At 67.6% G+C, this 17,494-nt stretch overlaps 1 protein-coding gene across 1 annotated transcript; it reads left to right on the top strand.

The window, feature by feature from the left end:
- The first annotated feature begins 8,265 nt into the window (after positions 1-8,265).
- Positions 8,266-16,177, top strand: ADORA2A (adenosine A2a receptor). The gene is made up of 2 exons (XM_052654891.1): positions 8,266-8,591; positions 15,331-16,177. Exons 1-2 carry the CDS (start codon positions 8,266-8,268, stop codon positions 16,175-16,177), a joined length of 1,173 nt encoding a protein of 390 aa, XP_052510851.1.
- The last annotated feature ends 1,317 nt before the right edge of the window (positions 16,178-17,494 follow it).

Raw genomic sequence — 17,494 nt, 5'->3', positions numbered from 1 at the left:
GACACCCTGGCCTCAGAGCGGCTTGTCCTGCTGTGCTCAGAGCTGGGGTGGCCCCGTGTCTGTCCAGAGTCGGGGTGGAAGGGGGGTCCCCTTGAGTGGCTGAGCTGGAGACGGATGGACGTGGAGCGTTCCCATTCTGAATCAACACAACCTTGGATCTGTGAGGTGGGATTCCAGGGGGTCGAGGAGGCCGAAGGTGACTCCTCCTCCTTTTGCTCAGAGAAGTTGGGGAGGGCTCAGAGGGGTCACTGGAATGGGGGCGGCTTCTTAGGGGCCAATCTTGGACCAGTGCAGGGCTGCTGGGACTCAGGGAGGGCGGGCAAGGCTGGGGACCAGCCCCCAGGACCCTGGTTTGAGGCTGAGCTTTCTCCTTCCGGAACCGGCGCCGCGGAAAGGACCGAGGGGCGCCAGGCACAGGGCACTTCCCGTTGGCGACACGGTGACACGGGGGCTGGCGCGCCTGGGACTTCGCAGAGGAGGGGAGCCAGTGCGGGCCTGCGCCCCGGGCCGAGAGAATCGTCGGAGGGGACGGGGCAGGTGGCCTGAGCGGACGCGGCAGCCGGGAGAGCGGAGGGCGCGCGGGGGGCGGGAGCCACGGCGCGAGGCTCCCCGGGCTCGGCGCGCGGCGGGGCGGGGCGCGGGCCGCGCGGGGCTGGGAGCCGCCGGCGGGGGGCGCCCGCGGGCGGAGCCGGAGCCCCGGCGACGCCGAGCCCGCGGGTGCCGGCGCTCGAGCAGCAGGTCAGTGGGGGCCCCGGGTCTGGGGTCGCAGGCGGGCGGCCAGGGTCGTGGGGCCGAGAGCGCGGGCGGCGCGGACGCCCTGCAGGCGCTCCGCCGCTGCGTCTCTTCCCGCCGCTCCGACAGCCGCTTCGAGGGCTGGGGTCCGCGCCCGGCCGGGCGCGCCGCCGGCTCCCCAGCCCGGTCGGGGGGCGCTGCGCCGACCCCTCCGGGCCGCCCCGGCCTGGACCGCAAGGCGCGCGGGGCAGGCGGTGAGAGGCCGGAGCGGAGCGCGCGGCCCCCGCGGGCCGGGACTTCCACCGGCGGAGCGCCCGAGCGTCCCGGCGTCCCGGGAGTCTGGGTGAGCGGACGGCATCGGAGCGCCTAGGGCGCGGCGAGGGACGGAGCTGAGCGCCGGCCGAGCGCGGGCGCGTCCGGTGGGCGCTGGAGGCGGGAGCCGGCCTGGGGGCCCGCCCCGGGGGAGGCCGGGGTGGGGACAGTCCTGGCGTCCCGCCGGCGCCGCCCTGAGCCGAGGCGGGACTGGCGGGAACGGTGGCGGCCCTCGAGGGGCTCGGCTCCAGGTGCCCAGGGATGGGAGGGCCCCGGGCCAGCGAGGGGAGGCGTCTGCGCTGGGGCGCGGCCGCTGCGATTTAGACTTCAATTTCCCCGACTACAATGGGAGGAAGGCGGGGGCCGAGGGCTCCGCGGGGCAGAGAAGCTGGGCGCGGAGGGCGTGTCCCCACCCTTTTTTCTCCGGACCGCAGCTGACCCCCGGGGGACGCCTCCTTTTCCCCATTTCAGGCGCCCCGAGCCTGCTTCCACCCGCGGGACCTGTGCCCCTTTTCCGTGGGGATCCCAGGCTGCTCCCGTCCCCTGCACCCGCTGTTAGATCCTCCATGTCACTGCCAAGCCCAGCAGGGCTGCCCCAGGTGTCCGGCCCAGGGCCCGCAATGGACAGTTCTTGGGCGCACAGCGGGCCGGGCAGGTGGGGTGCTGTCGGGGGCTCCTCCTCCTAGGGTGGGCTGGAGAGGCTCTGCCCCTGGGGCCGGGCCCATCCCGGGCTGTTTGCTGCTCCTCGCTCCGCCCGGGGCCTCTGGAGGTCCCCGGGCTCTCCCAGGTCTCTTGGGCCACTGGCCCGTCCCCTTAGAGCAGACCGTGTTCTGGGCTGACCCGGCCTCCCTCTCCAGCGCTTCGGGAAGGCCGGCGGGAGACGAGACTTTGGCCAGGTGAGTCTGTGGGCTCGCGCATTTCCTTTCTCCCGGGGGCCTGGGACGTGCAGGCCCCCAGCCACCCCCCTCCCACCCCCGTCTGCTCCTTAGGAGCCCACCGCTCTCGAGGGCCGTGGGCGGCTTCAGGAGCAGCCGGGATTGAGAGGCCCGGACATCCAAACGTTCTGGTCTGGATCCACTCGCTGGGCTTCCTGCCCCGGCCAATCTGCCTTCTCATCCTGTGAAACACGCGGGATGGTGCGCGCAGGGCTTCATGTTCGGGGCTGCGTGTGTTGGGTGTGGGGGGTGGGCAGACTGGGGCCAGTGCTTGAGCTGGGAACCCCCGGAGAGAAGCTGTTAGGCTTGTAGGGCTGCGGGGCCATCACAAGAGACCACTGTCAGCAGAGGGCCAAGTGACTAGTGCTGGGTGGGGAGCAGGCGCTTGGCTCCAGGGCGTCGTACCCTGCAAACTGTGGGGCCCCGCGGCGGCCTTGGGCAGCGTCCACCATGCAGGGCCGTGGCCCTGGGGGGCTCGCAGCACTGATGTGAAAGCTGCCAGCAGCTCTCGTTCCATCTAACCTGCCTGACTCCCGAGCCCCCTGCCTCTGTGAGCTGGGACTGGTCTTGTGGGCTCTGCCTATCTGCTGAAATCTGTGCACCCGTGAGAGTTCAGGGCGGCAGGGCCAGAGGGCAGGCAAGGGCTTGAAGGCTGGCTTGAAAAGACGTTCTGGGCGGTGTGTGGGTCCGGCGGCCCCGAGGAAACCGCGGGCCTCAGGTGCTGAGCTTCAGAAGGATGAGCTCCAGCCCCCTGGCCTGGGGAATGTGGGCGGCCACAGGAGGGTTTGCCCTGGAAGCGGGAGGGAGGGCAGGAGCTTGGAGCTGCGATGCGGGGAGAAGCCCTCCCAAGAGACCGCTTGCCTCCTGGGCGGGGCTGGGAGGGGGCCGGGGTCCCCCCATCGCCTCCCACAGTCGTGGGAGGGCCCCCCTGGGCGTGGAAGCCATGCGATCCTGACAGGGGCGGGAGGGGCTGGGTGGAGGGGGGCTGCCCTCGCTCCAGGGGCAGAGGGGGTGGGGGTCGGGGAGGCAGGGTGCTCCAGTTGTCCAGCCTCCCCCCAGCCTTCCCTGACACGCCTCTGAGCCTCACCCGTCCCCGGAGCGCTCTGCTAGACGGTTCCAGCTGGCACCGCTCTTGCAGGACAGGCCTGAGTGAGAAGCTGCTGGGCAGGGTCCTTCTGCGGCTCTGACCTCGGTTGCCACCCCCGTTGGTCCAGCTGTCTGTCCCCTGGAAGAGAGATGGCTTTGGGGTGTGCCAGGTGGAGGCAGGCAGGGGCCACCCGGGTGCCTCCCCTGCTGGCAGGGCGGTGGTTTCTGCCCATCTTCACAGGAGTGTTCGCCTCTGGCCCCTCAGTAGCCTTTGCAAACTGCAGGCGGGGACGGGGGCCACTGAGGGGTCAGGGAGCCAGCCGCTCTGGCCCACCCACCCCCATCCACCCCCAGAGCTGTGTTAGCACCTCTCCATGCCTTCGGAGCCCAGAGGTGGGTCTGCCTCCCCCATCCCCTGTGTGGACGTCTCCGCAAGCCCCGGGCACCGCCCCTTGAGCAGGTCAGCCCCCATGCCGGGCCCCCTATGGTCTGTCCCCATTTGGAAAGCACCCCCCACCTTGCCCTCTTCAAGCACAGGAGCTGGTCCTGCCAGTTGAAGATTCGCCTGGGAGGGCTCTGGGAGCCAAGAGCCCCCAGGGATGTGCAGAGCCTGGGGGACACCCCTCACTCAGGGTCTCGGAGCGTGAGCTGGAGGAATGGGCACCCAGGGCCCTGTGTGAGGAGTGGCCCCTTGGAGGGGGTGTTAGGGAGGTGACCCATCTGAGGCCAGCGGGCCGGGCCTGCAGCCTGTCCAGCATCTGGCCTGGACCCGAGGGGACGGAGAGGCGGCCGAGGTCCCCAGCAGGGAGAAGGGCCCTGTGTGTGGCCCCAGGGCCTGCTGGGCGGAGGCCCCGTGGGGCGGGCCCAGTGCAGGGAGGCCCTCAGCCCTGCCCCGCCCACATCCTGCCCTCAGGCGCCAAGAGCGGCGGCTGCACCCCAGGGCCTTAGGGGAGAGATTGCAGGCGGTGCCCGCCGAGGGGTTGCCCTTGCCGAGTTCCTCAGGCTGGCAGCCGTGCAGGGCTGGAGGGAGGAGGCCCCTGGCTCCTCCAGGCAGTGCTGGAGTCTCTGCTCTGCCCCTGCTGATGCTTCTGGAGAGGGGCCGGGTGGGTCCCCAGGCCCTGGGGGTTTGGGGGAGGCACGTGCCCAGACTCGGGGCCCCCCAACGGCCAGCGAGCGGCCTGCGGTTGGAGAGGAGCGCAGCTGCCCACCAAGCCCCACTGTGAGACGGAGGTCGGCGTTGCCCAGGCCACCTCAGGCTCCGGCCTCCTGCTCTGCGAGGCCTGCGTGACGGTTCTCACCGTGCCCTCCCGCCCTGATGCTCCCGGCTCGTGTGCGCGTCTGTCCGTCAGTGGTTCCTTTCCCGGGCTCTCATTTCTGGTTCGTGTCTGCCCGCCCTTTTCGGCGTTGCTGGGAATTTTCATTCTTTATGGACGCCTTTCTTTTCTCTCTCTGACGACCCTAAGTACCTTTGACCGTTGTTTTCGGTTATTGGACTGCCTTCGTCTCTTCTGGAACGAGTCTCTGTATTTCATCCACTGGTTGCTTATCTGTCTCACCCTTAGTTTTCCTCCTGTGCTTTAAAGCTGTGCTTCTCAGGCTCTCGGAGTGGAGCTGAGGTCTTGGAGGTAGGGCGTGACCCGCACACCAGGCTGGGTGGCAGCGGTTGGGTCGGCCTCCCGAGACAACAGTGCCTTAAGACCCCGGCCGTGGGCTCGGGCCAGGCAGCGGTTGGCAGCGGGGTGCTGCTGGGCACAGGGTCAAGTTCTCAGAAACACTTGCTGAGAAGCTAGTGCAGGGGTCTCAGGCTGGGGCTCTGGAGCCTGGGAAGAGGCCCAGCGTGGCTGCGACAGGCCCAGGCAGTACCCCACCCTTCGCAGTACTCAGGGGCAGGTGTGCAGGGAGCTGCGTGCTAGCTGCCAGGCTCCTCCGTCCAGCAGACCCCGGGGGCCCACCCGCCGCCTGTACACGAGCACAGAAAGCCTCGCCGCTGGGACAGACAAGGAGCCAGGAAGCGTGTGCGTTTTGATCACACAAAGGCCAGGCTGGTGAGGGTGAGGAGGAAGGTGGGACGGAGCCTGTCTGCTGGGGAATCCTGTGGGGCTGCCCTCCCCAGGCTTAGCATGCTGCTCCCCGGCACGTGATTCTGGCCTGCCATGGGGTGGCTTCTGCCCTCTGCCCTGTCCCCGGCCGGCGACAATCACGAGGAAATACTGCGTCATTAATACTTAATTGCCCCCCTTGGCTAGTGACAGATGACTTAAGGATTAACGAGGGCCAACAGAGAGGGGTAGGAAATTACCAGATCCGGGTCCCAGCCCCAGCCCCAGCCCCAGTCCCTGGGCCTCCGACCTTCCTGTGGCTTTGGGACGCCTCCAAAGGCGGGGCGGCGGGGAGGCGCCCAGAGGCCCCAGGAAGCCTCCTTGCTGCCGTTTTCCATGGGCATTTCCCCAGAAAGCTTCATGGGGGCTCTCAGGCCCCTGCACCCTCCTTTCCTGAGCTCCTCAGCAGGCTGCCTGAGCCTGGGCTCTGGGGTGGAGTCCGGGGGGCCCCAGGGACAGCTCAGGTCTGGGTGGTCAGCGGCAGGCTGGAGCCTGGTTCTCACCAGCTGTGCGCGTTGATTCCTGGTTCCTGTCAGTGACACATGACTGGCTTGAAACAGGCCGTCACGGGAGCATTGATACCAGCAAAGTCCAGCAAAGTGCCCAGGCTGACTTGGGTCTGACGGCCGGAACGCTCTGGCCGCCTCCAGCCCGCCTGCCCCGGGCGGCCCTCGGGCACTCCACTCGACGCTGGAGAGCCGGGTCTGGCCGACACCTGGGTGGTCTGTGTGGCCGGGGCTGTGCTCGCAGCTGAGGGAGGCAGACGGTGCCCGGGGCACAGGGGCACGCTGGCTCCTCGAGGGCCGACCTGGGTGGGAGGGCACCCCCGGCTCCTGGTGGAAGGCAGGAGAGCGGCTCCAGTTTAGAGGCCTTGGCGCCCCGGGTGCAGAAGGTGATAGGGAGGCTCTGCGGATTAGATGTCCTGGGAGGCACTCACCGGAGGGCTTGGCTTAGGGGCCCCAAGGCCCTTCCGTGCCAAGCACCCTGGCTCTTGTGGGGTCAGCCAACATCCGGGGCAGGTGCTGGCGGTGTTCCCCCATCACTGGGGCTCCGGACGGGGCCCAGACAGTCCAGCTTCAGCTCCCCAGAAACATGGTACCAATCTGGGTCAGCTGGCCCCGGGGCCCTCAGTCGGGGAGATGGGCCGGGCCTGAGTCAGACTTCCAGCGTGGGCCATGTGCCGCCAACGCAGCTTCCCCAGGAGAGCCCAAGGCAGGGCAAGAAGGATGGCAAGGCGTCAGCAGGAGGCCGGCAGCTCACTGATGGGGGGACACAGGTCCCGGGGCCCGGTGCGGGACCCGGAAGGCCCCCCAGAGGGGAGCCTGCCCCTTCGCTCCAGTGGGAGGATGGCGAGACCTGGACACGGTGCTTCTGCAGTCAGGCGCCCCAGGGGATTGCTGCTCCTGGCTGCCGGCCGGAGGCACCAAGGAACACCGCGTGGCCAGAGGTGGCACCGGGAGGCTCGGTCCGCCCCGCCTCTGCCACCAGCCGGCTCTGTAAGCCGCTGCACAACAGGGGCTCGGTGGGACTTGTTTGTGGCGGCTGCAGGCCTGGGAGAGCCCGTAGGCTGCAGGGGCCCCTCGGTTTGTCAGGGGCTCCGCCTCCTCTCTGCTGCTCCCTGCTGCTGCGTCACGGGGTGCCCACCACTGGCTGCAACTGCCAGAGGCAGGGGCGGAGCTGTCAGAAGGGAGCTGGGGGGTCCTCTGTCGCAGCGCCACAGCACCTCCTGGACGGGGTGAGAGGACCCGGCACTCTGAATGCAGCTAGGGGCCATGAGCAGCCTTCTCCCAAGGTGGCCTGTCCATCCGATGCCTCGCGTCCTGGAGGACAGACGGGCCAGGCAGCCCCCAGCCCACATGCGGGCACCTTCGGGCTTCCTGTCCCACATGCACCTGGGCCCCCGGCAAGGGGAGCTTGGGGCGGGAGGAGGGTGGACTTGGCACAGGGGACCCTGCCGGGCAGCACGGTGGAGTGTGGCGGAGAAGCCTAGGCGGTGGGGAGAGGTCTGAGTGGCGGAGGAGCGAGGACCGTTCCACCAACTCAGGGGCTCCCTGGGAGCCGGGCAGCACGAGGGAGTGTGGCGGGGAAGCCAGGGCGCTGGGGAGAGGCCCGAGTGGCGGGGGAGCTCAGGGGCCCCTGGGAGGTGGGCTGCTTCTGCAGAGCTGTCTCGGATTCTTGACACCAGGGTATTTTGACTCAGGTGAAGGGGGGGAGCTGTTTCACGCTTGCTCATTTCCTGCTCGTAGAACCACGGGTGAGAGCGTAAATGGCCCCCAGAGGCGACTGGGGTCCAGCCTTCCCACTGTGTCAGTGGGGAGACCGAGGCCGGCTCCGCTGAGTCCTGGCTGAGCACCCCCGCGGGCGCAGGATCGGCTGGCAGCGGGCGTGGGAGGAGGCAGCGGGCGGGGCTGGGGAGCACCCCGCCCAGACGCGCCTCTGCGGGCGGGGGCTCTGGGGGCGGTTCCCCTCCGAGCGCTCCAGCACCCCGCTGCCCTCCCAGTGGGGCGCCCCGCAGGGCAGCTCCCGGCTCTCAGGGACGCAGCCGCCGGCTGAGCGAGGAGGGTGGTCCCGGCAGACCCACGGGTTTCCAGGAGGGGGGTGGCGGGGCTGCCACAGAAGGCTCGAGAAGCGAGCTGAGCCCTGGGGGCTACAGAAGCGACTCACCTCTGCGAGGTCTGGGCTCCTCTGGGAGAAGAGCACTAGGGCTGACCGGAGGGCCGGGGCACGGTGGGTCGTCCTCCGGCCGGCGCCTGCCTGTGGGGGGGGCGCTTTGGGCGGCGGGGGCCGGGGGCTGCCCGGGTATCTCCGGCCGTGCCCGGAGGTCCAGCTCCTCACGAGGCTTCTCCCCTGGCAGGTGCCTCAGGACCTGAAGCAGAGCTGAGAGATGCCGCCGGAGCGCCTGCAGGGGGGCTGCGTTCTGGAGACGCGCCGTGGGCGGTGAAGAGCGCTGGGGGAGCCCCTCGACCGACGGCAGGGTCGCCCCGGCTCCCGCGAAGAAGGGGCTCGGGGCCTGGGCAGGGCCGGCCGTGCCGCAGCTATGGACCGAGCGCTGGCGCGGCCCGCGTCCTCGCTGAGCCCGCCCGCCGGCCGCCGCGCGCGCCATGGACGGCTTCTCGGCGTACATCGCGGTGGAGCTGGCCATCGCCGTGCTGGCCATCCTGGGCAACGTGCTGGTGTGCTGGGCCGTGTGGCTCAACAGCAACCTGCAGAGCGTCACCAACTACTTCGTGGCGTCGCTGGCGGCGGCCGACATCGCCGTGGGGGTGCTCGCCATCCCCTTCGCCGTGACCCTGAGCACCGGCTTCTGCGCGGCCTGCCACAGCTGCCTCTTCTTCGCCTGCTTCGTCCTGGTGCTCACGCAGAGCTCCATCTTCAGCCTGCTGGCCATCGCCATTGACCGCTACATCGCCATCCGGATCCCGCTCCGGTGAGTCCCGCTCCCGGGTGCCTCGTGCGGGGGGCTGCACCCATGAGGGGCTGCGCTGGGGGTCAGGGTGAAGCCGGGGTCAGGGTGAACCGGGGGTCAGGGTGAACCGGGGGTCAGGGTGAACCCGGGGTCAGGGTGAACCCGGGGTCAGGGTGAGCCGGGGGTCAGGGTGAGCCGGGGGTCAGGGTGAGCCGGGGGTCAGGGTGAACCCGGGGTCAGGGTGAACCCAGGGATCAGGGTGAACCGGGGGTCAGGGTGAACCCGGGGATCAGGGTGAACCGGGGGTCAGGGTGAGCCGGGGGTCAGGGTGAACCCCCGGGGTCAGGGTGAACCCGGGGTCAGGGTGAGCTGGGGGTCAGGGTGAACTCAGGGGTCAGGGTGAAGCCGGGGTCAGGGTGAACCCAGGGATCAGGGTGAGCCGGGGGTCAGGGTGAACCCCCGGGGTCAGGGTGAACCCGGGGTCAGGGTGAGCTGGGGGTCAGGGTGAACTCAGGGGTCAGGGTGAACCGGGGGTCAGGGTGAACCGGGGGTCAGGGTGAACCCGGGGTCAGGGTGAACCCAGGGATCAGGGTGAGCCGGGGGTCAGGGTGAACCCCCGGGGTCAGGGTGAACCCAGGGATCAGGGTGAGCCGGGGGTCAGGGTGAACCCGGGGTCAGGGTGAACCGGGGGTCAGGGTGAACCCGGGGTCAGGGTGAACCCAGGGATCAGGGTGAGCCGGGGGTCAGGGTGAACCCCCGGGGTCAGGGTGAACCCAGGGATCAGGGTGAGCCGGGGGTCAGGGTGAACCCCCGGGGTCAGGGTGAAGCCGGGGTCAGGGTGAGCTGGGGGTCAGGGTGAACTCAGGGTTCAGGGTGAACCCGGGGTCAGGGTGAACCCAGGGATCAGGGTGAGCCGGGGGTTAGGGTGAACCCCCGGGGTCAGGGTGAACCCGGGGTCAGGGTGAGCTGGGGGTCAGGGTGAACTCAGGGGTCAGGGTGAAGCCGGGGTCAGGGTGAACCCAGGGATCAGGGTGAACCGGGGGTCAGGGTGAACCCCTGGGGTCAGGGTTTGGTCTGGTGTCAGTGTGTGGGGACGGGGCCGTGGGGCTGCCCAGGGCTTGGCACGGCCGGCAGTTGTGCCATGTTGGCTGATCGCCATGGGCGTGGGCCAGGCTGGTCCTCCCCAGGGCTACCCGGGAGAGGCTGCTGTGCTGCAGCTCTTGGTGACCCTGTGTCCAGGCCTGGGGGTGGCTGCCTCTGGGCCTCCCGTCACAAAGTGTGATGCTGGGGTGGGGTGGGCCCCACGGGAAACCACAGGCCTCAGCTAGAAGCTGCCTTCTTCCAGCCCCTCCGGGCGAGCCTGCACTTTGCAGGTTAGGAAAATGACCCTGAGGGGAAGTGACTGGGCCAGATGCCTCCGTGAGTCACTTGGACCTCTATGCAAATTGTGCTTCTCGGCCACTGCAGGCTTCGGGTTGGTGGGGTTTTCCTGGTGGGACTTGTGAAATGACTTCAGGCAAGTGTCGTGGAAACAAAGACTCTCCCCGAGGCTGAGTTCACTTAAATGCAGCCTCCACCTACACAGCCACTAGCCCAGCCGGGCTAGGAAGCCGCCCCTCCCCACCCCACCCCCAGAGGGGCTAGGGGGCTTCGGCCCTGCCTCCCCGCCCCTCCGTTCTGGGGCTGAGCCCCACCACCTCGAGGGCGGCAGGCCCGAGGGAGGTGGTGAACACTGACAGGTGGGGCCTGCTTACGGAGCAGCCCCACGCTGGGTTGAGGGCGCCCTGGCCTGTCTGCGGAAGAGGCTCGATGAGCAAGTGGAAACATCGAGTGTGGGACCCGAGGGCACGCTTAGAGGTCGTTTCCTCCGTCATCTGGGTGGGAAAAGGAGACTGAGAAGCGGCAGCCCGTGGGGCCACGCAGCAAGCTGGCAGCACAGGCGGGACGTGTCTGGGAGGAGCCGCCTGCCGCCCGGTGACTGCGGTCCTTCGCGGGGTTGCTCACACGGCCGCCCCAGGCCCCCAGCTCAGGCAGCCGTTACTGCCCCCGGGCTCTCGGGGGACAGCACACGCCCACGTCCTGCTGCTCAAACAAAGGAAGACGGGCCCTGCGTGGTGCTCCAGGGATGCCGTGTCCCGGGAGAGCCTAGGGCCCTGGTCAGAAGGAAAGGCGACCCCGGCCCCAACCGAGGACCAGCCTGAATGGCGGGCTGGAGTCCACGCTGGTCCAGGACACAGAGGTTGGTCTGACTGACGTCCCTTTCCAGGCCAGGGCCAGTGTGGGCCTGATTCAAGCAAGGGACAGTGGATCTGGGGGCGATCAGGGATAGCCACTGATCCAAGAGAGAGGCCTGTGGCTTCCTGTCTGCTCTCTGAGAGTCACACAGCCCAGCCTCTCTCCCTGGTGCAGGCGGGTGGCCCGTGCTGTGTGACTGGGGAGTCCGCTGCCCCTTTCTGGCCCCTTTTTCATCTGTCCCAGGGGCCGAGTGTTTTGAGGGCCCGACGAGTGGACTGGAGTGGTGGGGCCCTGCGCAGGATGGCGGGAGGGTGGATGGGGATTCAGACCTTGCTGAAGCTGCCGGAGGCTCAGAGCCATGGGCCTGGCCACCCCTCCCCAGCCCTGCCTGCCTCCCGGGCCCCACGACCTTCAGGAGCAGGGCCTAGTCCCACCCTGACCTCGGCCGTCTGAGCTCCTCGAGGCAGGGCTCTGGAGGGGCCGGCCTGGCTCCCGGGTCAGGCGGCCACGGACTGACGGTGGAGGTGATGTTTGTCCCTCCGGGGCCGGGCGCCACCACCAGCAGGATGTGAGCTCACGTCTCCGCTGATCCCTGGCCGGCGGCGGCTGTGACCCTCCTGTTACGCAGGAGGATGCCAGCGGCTGCTCCGAAGGCAAAGTGTCTCCTGACCCTGGGACTCAAGGGCCCTGGGACACGAGGGCCGGGAGACAAGGCATGGGACAGTGTCTGCTGGGGCCCCCGAGAACAGGCCAGGCGTGAGGGGGATGAGACAGAGGCAGGCGGGAACCTGGAGCTCCTGGCAGCTCCGGGCCACCGCCTGGCTCGGGACAGCTGTCCTTGCCCCTCCCGCGGAACACCAGCCCGGCCCGCGTGCCGTCTCCTGCCCCACTCAGGAGGCCCTCTGGCTGCTCTGAAGTCCAGCCGCTGGCGACGCTCTAAGGAGCCCGTCCCCAGGCCTGCACCGTTCACCGTTACTTTCTCTTTAAAAACGAAGACTCTGCAGCTTCAGAAAGGTCTCCGTGCGCCTCCCGTGTGCCCGGGCCCTGCTGAGCGAAGGCAGGGCCTGCCCGCGGGCGGGGACGGGCGCTATCCGTGTCCCCAGTGGACAGACTCCCAGGGGATCTCCAGGGCCGCCTCCCTCCTCTCTCGTTAGCCCCCGGTGACTGCTCTCTGCAGACCCTGGGGAGCAGCCTCCTCGTGGGGCAGCAGAGTCCCGGGCCCGGGTGCTGGATTGCCCCAGAGGTCAGATCCGAGCGCCCTGGCTTCTGAGTGGGCACTGGAGAGGGCGCTCCCTGCAGGGCGTGACGCCAAGCCTGTCGGGGCACACCGGTGTTGGGGGGCAGGTGTCACGGGGGGGCCCACCTGGACGGACACCCCAGGGAAGGAAGGAGCCTGCGGGTGGGCCCTGGGCAGGGAGACGGGACAGGTGACCCACGGGGCTTGTGCAGCGGCTCAGGCCTGCCTGCGCCTGGGAGGGAGGGTGGGTTCTAGCCGCGGGTGCCTTTGGACTACTGGGGAAGGCTCTGCTTTCTCCTGGCCGAAGGGCAGGTGCGCAGCGAGTCTCACCGAGAACTGGGGGGGGCATGACTGGATCAGAGGGCAGTCCCCAGTGGGAGAGACAGGGCGCCCCAGAAGGCTCAGCAGCACAAAGTGTGGGGTGCCAGCTCCCTGCGACGCCTCCAGGCCCCCAGGGCCACACAGCGCTGGCTGGCCTGGGCACACCTCCGCCCGGCAGGCAGGCAGGCTGTCTGAGGCCCCGCGGGGCAGGCTGAGACTACCTCAGTCACACACACAGCCCCAGGGCTGCCACTGGGCCAGGCTGGGGCGCGGCCGTGGCTCCCCATTTGAGCCCAAACGTTGACCCGGTCCCCTGGGAGCCTGGGTCCAGGGCTCTCGGCCTAAGAGGCTTTCTTTTGAGTAACAAGATTAATCTGTCTGGGCGCTCCTTAAATAAAGAACTACACGTATTAAAACATCAAAAGGAAGAGAAGCAAGCATGGTGAGGAGCTGGGCCTCCGCCGCCTTCCGGGAAGGCAGGGCCGGGGCTCCTCCAGACATCCTCTGCCCACGGACGAGTGGCATCAGTCCGCTCCTGCCCCCAGGAGGGGCTTCCTTTACAGCACGCAGCGGCAGACTTCCTCTCCTGGGCCTCCTCGTCTGCACGGAGATAGCTGGACAGCGTGGGCTTTTTAAACCGTGTCCCCAGCAGCCTTCACGCTGGGCCCCAGCTTCCCCCCACACCCCCCAGGTTCATTTACTCAGGGAATATCAGTCAGCCTCCTCTTCCTCAGCAGCTACACTCGGGGACTGCAGGTGAGAAGGTTTGCTTCTGCTTGGTTGCCTCCAGTGACAGGAGGGTCACCCCTGCCCAAGGCAGCCCATGTCTCCTATGAACCACGACCCACCTGCCTGCAGCATCCACCCACTGACCCTCTGTTCTGCCCTCATGAGAGTGCTCCAGGCCCCGCATTCTTAGCCCCATTTTACAGACAAGGAGACTGAGGCTCAGAGTGACAGAACGTGGCTAAGCAAGAACGCAACAGGGCTAGAACCCAGAAAGGGGCATGCTTTTCTTCAGAAAAATGTCAACATTAAAGCAGCCCCCTATTCAATGAGATTATATAAATTAGCTTGCGGAGTACTAGAAACAGTGCCTAGCACACAGCAAGTGCTACGTAAGAATTAAATGGGGGAAAAAAAATTACCTCTGACCTTACACTGGAAGCTCCAGAACCGAAATAGGGCAGTGTAGGCTTTCTGTGGCTTGGGCGAACTGGGAAAGCCCGTGACCCTCTTCCTGCTGGAGGCACCCAAGCCCGCACGGACTGGGGCCGCAGAGCTCAGGAGAGTAGGGTCCTGCTCGGGCTCAGAACTGACAAACTCATCTTGGCCTGAGTAGCCTCCGGGCTCCTGGCATGCCCACGGCAAGGCCACGCCTCTCCTGGGGTCTCAGGAGAGGGAATGAGGGCTTAGATGGGAGGTCAGAGGCTCCCAGGTTTTCTTTTCTCCTTAATGGGAATCAGCTGACAAAATTTAACCCGTGGGCAATTTTACCCAGAACAGCCGGCTCCCGGCCCCCGAGATCCTGCAGCGCCGGGCAGGCATGTGTGGCGGTGGGGGCGCAGGGGTGGCTGAGGGGCGTCTGGAGCCTCCTGCACACTCGGTGACGTGCAGCAGCACGCTGGCCTCGCACCTGTGTGGCCTGCAGGCCCCCGGGTCTGCTCCGCCTTGATCGAGTGTCTGCAGGTACTTCCAATCCTGGAATTAAGGGAAGCGAACGTCTCGTTGACACCTGTTACAGCCTGTCTCAGTGATGGTGATGCAGAGGACACAGGCTGGGGGCCCAGCTTGGGTGGGATTCGTTGCGCTTGATACCCCTCTGGGAAGACAGCTGACCTGAACTTTAAAGGGATGGGTTGGGTTTACTGGTAGAGGTGTTGGGGAACCAAAACCCTGAAGTGCAGCTCATCCCTTGGAACACTGAGGCCGCCCTTCTCAGTCTGGGAGATGAGTTTTTTTGACTGCCTGTTCTTCAAAATCTCTGCCGTCTTTTTTTCAAACTGATTTATTTGGCTGCTCCGGGTCTCTGGCACATGGGATCTAGTCCCCTGACCGGGGATAGAACCCAGGTCCCCTGTTTTGGGAGCTTGGTGTCTTACCCACGGGGCCACTAGGGGAGTCCCTGCCATCTCTTTTCGTTGGCATCAGCTTCTGGGCCTGCGGGTCCAGCCTCTCCCCGAGTGCGGAGCCCTCCAGAGTATGGAGCGATTTGGGCCAGATTACTTCTCTCTGGACCTTAGGATCTCGAGCAGCTGCGTCCTCTTGAATGTGAAAGTGAAAGTGAAGTCTCAGTCGTGTCCGACTCTTTGCGACCCCATGGACTGTAGCCCACCAGGCTCCTCCGTCCATGGGATTTTCCAGGCAAGAGTGCTGGAGTGGATTGCCATTGCCTTCTCCAGGGGATCTTCCCAACCCAGGAATCGAACCCTGGTCTCCTGCATTGCAGACGCTTTACCGTCTGCGAAGGCTGCTGTAAAAGCGTTCAGACATCCTGGCCTCTCTCCAGAGGGCTGTGGGCAGACTTGGAAGGGAGGTGAACATCTCATCCGGCTTGGGGCCTGCACCCTTCCCCTCCCCGCCTGTGCTGCCTCTCCCTGGGGGGGCTGCTGGGGACCCCAGGTCAAGTAGGAAAGGAGCAGCAGGGGGCACAGGAGGTGTGACCTGCCCACCGGCCGGATCTGGCTGGTGCTGTCCCCAGCCAGCGGCCACCCTCCGGGGCATTCCCACGCTACAGGGAAATGCATTCTTGCGGCGCCTAGGATCGGCGCGGAGGTCATAACTCCTCCCCTCCCCCTTCCCAAGTCACATTAGTCCCTTCAAACCAAAACAAGTCAAGGACTGCAGCCATCAGAGGACACACGGAGGCCGGGCGGCCGGAGGCGCCTGGTCCAAGACCTCGGAGCCCGTGGACGGGCCGGGCGGCGGGTGCCCGGGCTCCTCTCTGACGCGGGTCCCCTCTCGCAGGTACAACGGCTTGGTGACCGGCTCGCGGGCCAAGGGCATCATCGCCGTCTGCTGGGTGCTGTCCTTCGCCATCGGCCTGACCCCCATGCTGGGCTGGAACAACTGCAGCCAGCAGGCGGGCCGGAACGGCTCGCGGGCCTGCGGGCAGGGCCGGGTGGCCTGCCTCTTCGAGGACGTGGTGCCCATGGGCTACATGGTCTACTACAACTTCTTCGCCTGCGTGCAGCTGCCGCTGCTGCTCATGCTCGGCGTCTACCTGCGCATCTTCCTGGCGGCGCGGCGGCAGCTGAAGCAGACGCAGAGCCAGCCGGCGCCGCCGGGCGAGCGCGCGCGCTCCACGCTGCAGAAGGAGGTGCACGCCGCCAAGTCGCTGGCCATCATCGTGGGGCTGTTCGCCCTGTGCTGGCTGCCGCTGCACGTCGTCAACTGCTTCACCTTCTTCTGCCCCTCGTGCGGCCACGCCCCGCCCTGGCTCATGTACCTGACCATCGTCCTCTCGCACGGCAACTCGGTGGTGAACCCGTTCATCTACGCCTACCGCATCCGCGAGTTCCGCCACACCTTCCGCAGGATCCTGCGCAGCCACGTGCTGCGGCGGCGGCCGCGGCGCGAGCCCTTCAAGGCGGGGGGCCCCGGCGCCCGCGCCCTGGCGGCCCACGACACGGAGCGCGTGGGCCTCCGCCTCAACGGCCACCCGCCCGGGGGCGCCTGGGCCAACGGCGGCGCCGCCCGGCCCGACGGCCCCGCGCTGGCGCCGCCCCGCGCCCTCCCGGACGCGCAGCTCCAGGGCCGGCGCCCGGAGTCCCCGGGCCCCGGGGGCCCCCGGGCCGGGGCAGGAGCGTCCTGAGGACCCGCCGAGCCCACCCCCTCTGAAGGGAAGGGGCTCTTTCTCCTCCCGCTTGGGGGGACCGGCCGCGCTGGGAGCAGAGTGCATGTGCGGAGACCCCCTTTCTCGCGGTCGGTTCCCACTTTGGGCCCAGGAGGGCGCCCCCACCGGCTGGAGCGGCGTGAGGCCCAGCAGGAAGGGTCTGGAGCCCACGGAGGCGGCCCTGCACCAGGCCAGGGCCGGTCCCCAGCCGCTGAAGCGCCGCCCAGTGCCGCCGTGTCTCCGCAGAGCAGGCTGGCCGGCCTGAGGCTGGGAACGGCCCCACAGGCCCCCCCACCGCCCGCCACACTCACCCCGCCCCCGGGCTTCCAAGGGCTCAGAGCTGCTATGCGTGGTGGCGGTGTTGGACTGGTTTTGCTTTTCCAGGAGGAAACGAAAGCCCGAGGAAACGCTTTTCATTTTACCTTCCCTCCCTGGCTGCTGGCTCCACTTCAGTCCTGCTGCTAACCCGGCTGCAGGCGTCCCCCACGGCCCTGAGCGGCCGCGCATCCCCTTTGAGGACAAGGGTTGTAGCTGAGGGGGCCAGGGCGTGGGTGCAGGGCGGCAGTCAGGGCCGGCCGGCAGGGGTGAGTCTAGGTGGCTCGGAGCTGCCCGGGCAGAGGCCCTCTCTAACTGCCTTGCCTTCTGAAGGGAATATTATTTTGTTGTTCTTTTCTGAGACGAAATAAAAATGAGCCACATTGTGTTTTAAGCTTGTCCCGTGAGAACGGCGTCTGAGTTCTTTCCCTGCCCACAGTCAGGCCTACCACGCACCTAGGGGTCTCTGTTGCAGGTGTGAGGTGGACAGCCTGCCTGGGGCCGCGGTGGGTGGGTGGGCTCCGGGGCACCCCTCTCCCTCCGGAGCGGGCTGTCTGCTTGCAGCAAAATCTACAGGTCCGTGTGCAGCCCCAAAGGAAGGAGGCGCCCTCCCGGGCCCCCTCAGCGTGGGGAGCAGGCTCCCGCCTCCCCAGTGCCTCTGCAGCCCTCTTCGTCCCCCTCCCCAAGGCCACAGAGGAATCTGGAATCGATGGGGGGTGTGGATAGAGGCCACACACCCTCCCCCTGCTCCCACCAGGGGGGTTTCTTGCTCCGACGCTGTGTCTGGGCCCTGCCCCCTCCACCAAGGAGCAGGTGCCCCCCTTCTGTTCTGGAGAAGCCTGAAGCGGGGTTGCCCCAGAGAGAGCCAGGCCTGGCCTCAAGTCGCAGAGGCACACTCGGGGCAGAGATGAAACAGGAGAAGCCGCAGGCGGTGCTCACGCAGCCCCGGGAGCCCCCTGTGCAGGAGGCTGAGCAGCAGAG

Source organism: Budorcas taxicolor, chromosome 17, assembly GCF_023091745.1.
Source record: "Budorcas taxicolor isolate Tak-1 chromosome 17, Takin1.1, whole genome shotgun sequence".
Classification (NCBI taxonomy): Eukaryota; Metazoa; Chordata; class Mammalia; order Artiodactyla; family Bovidae; genus Budorcas; species Budorcas taxicolor.
Note: the sequence above shows the minus strand (reverse complement) of the source record. Positions and strands in the feature narration are given on the sequence as shown.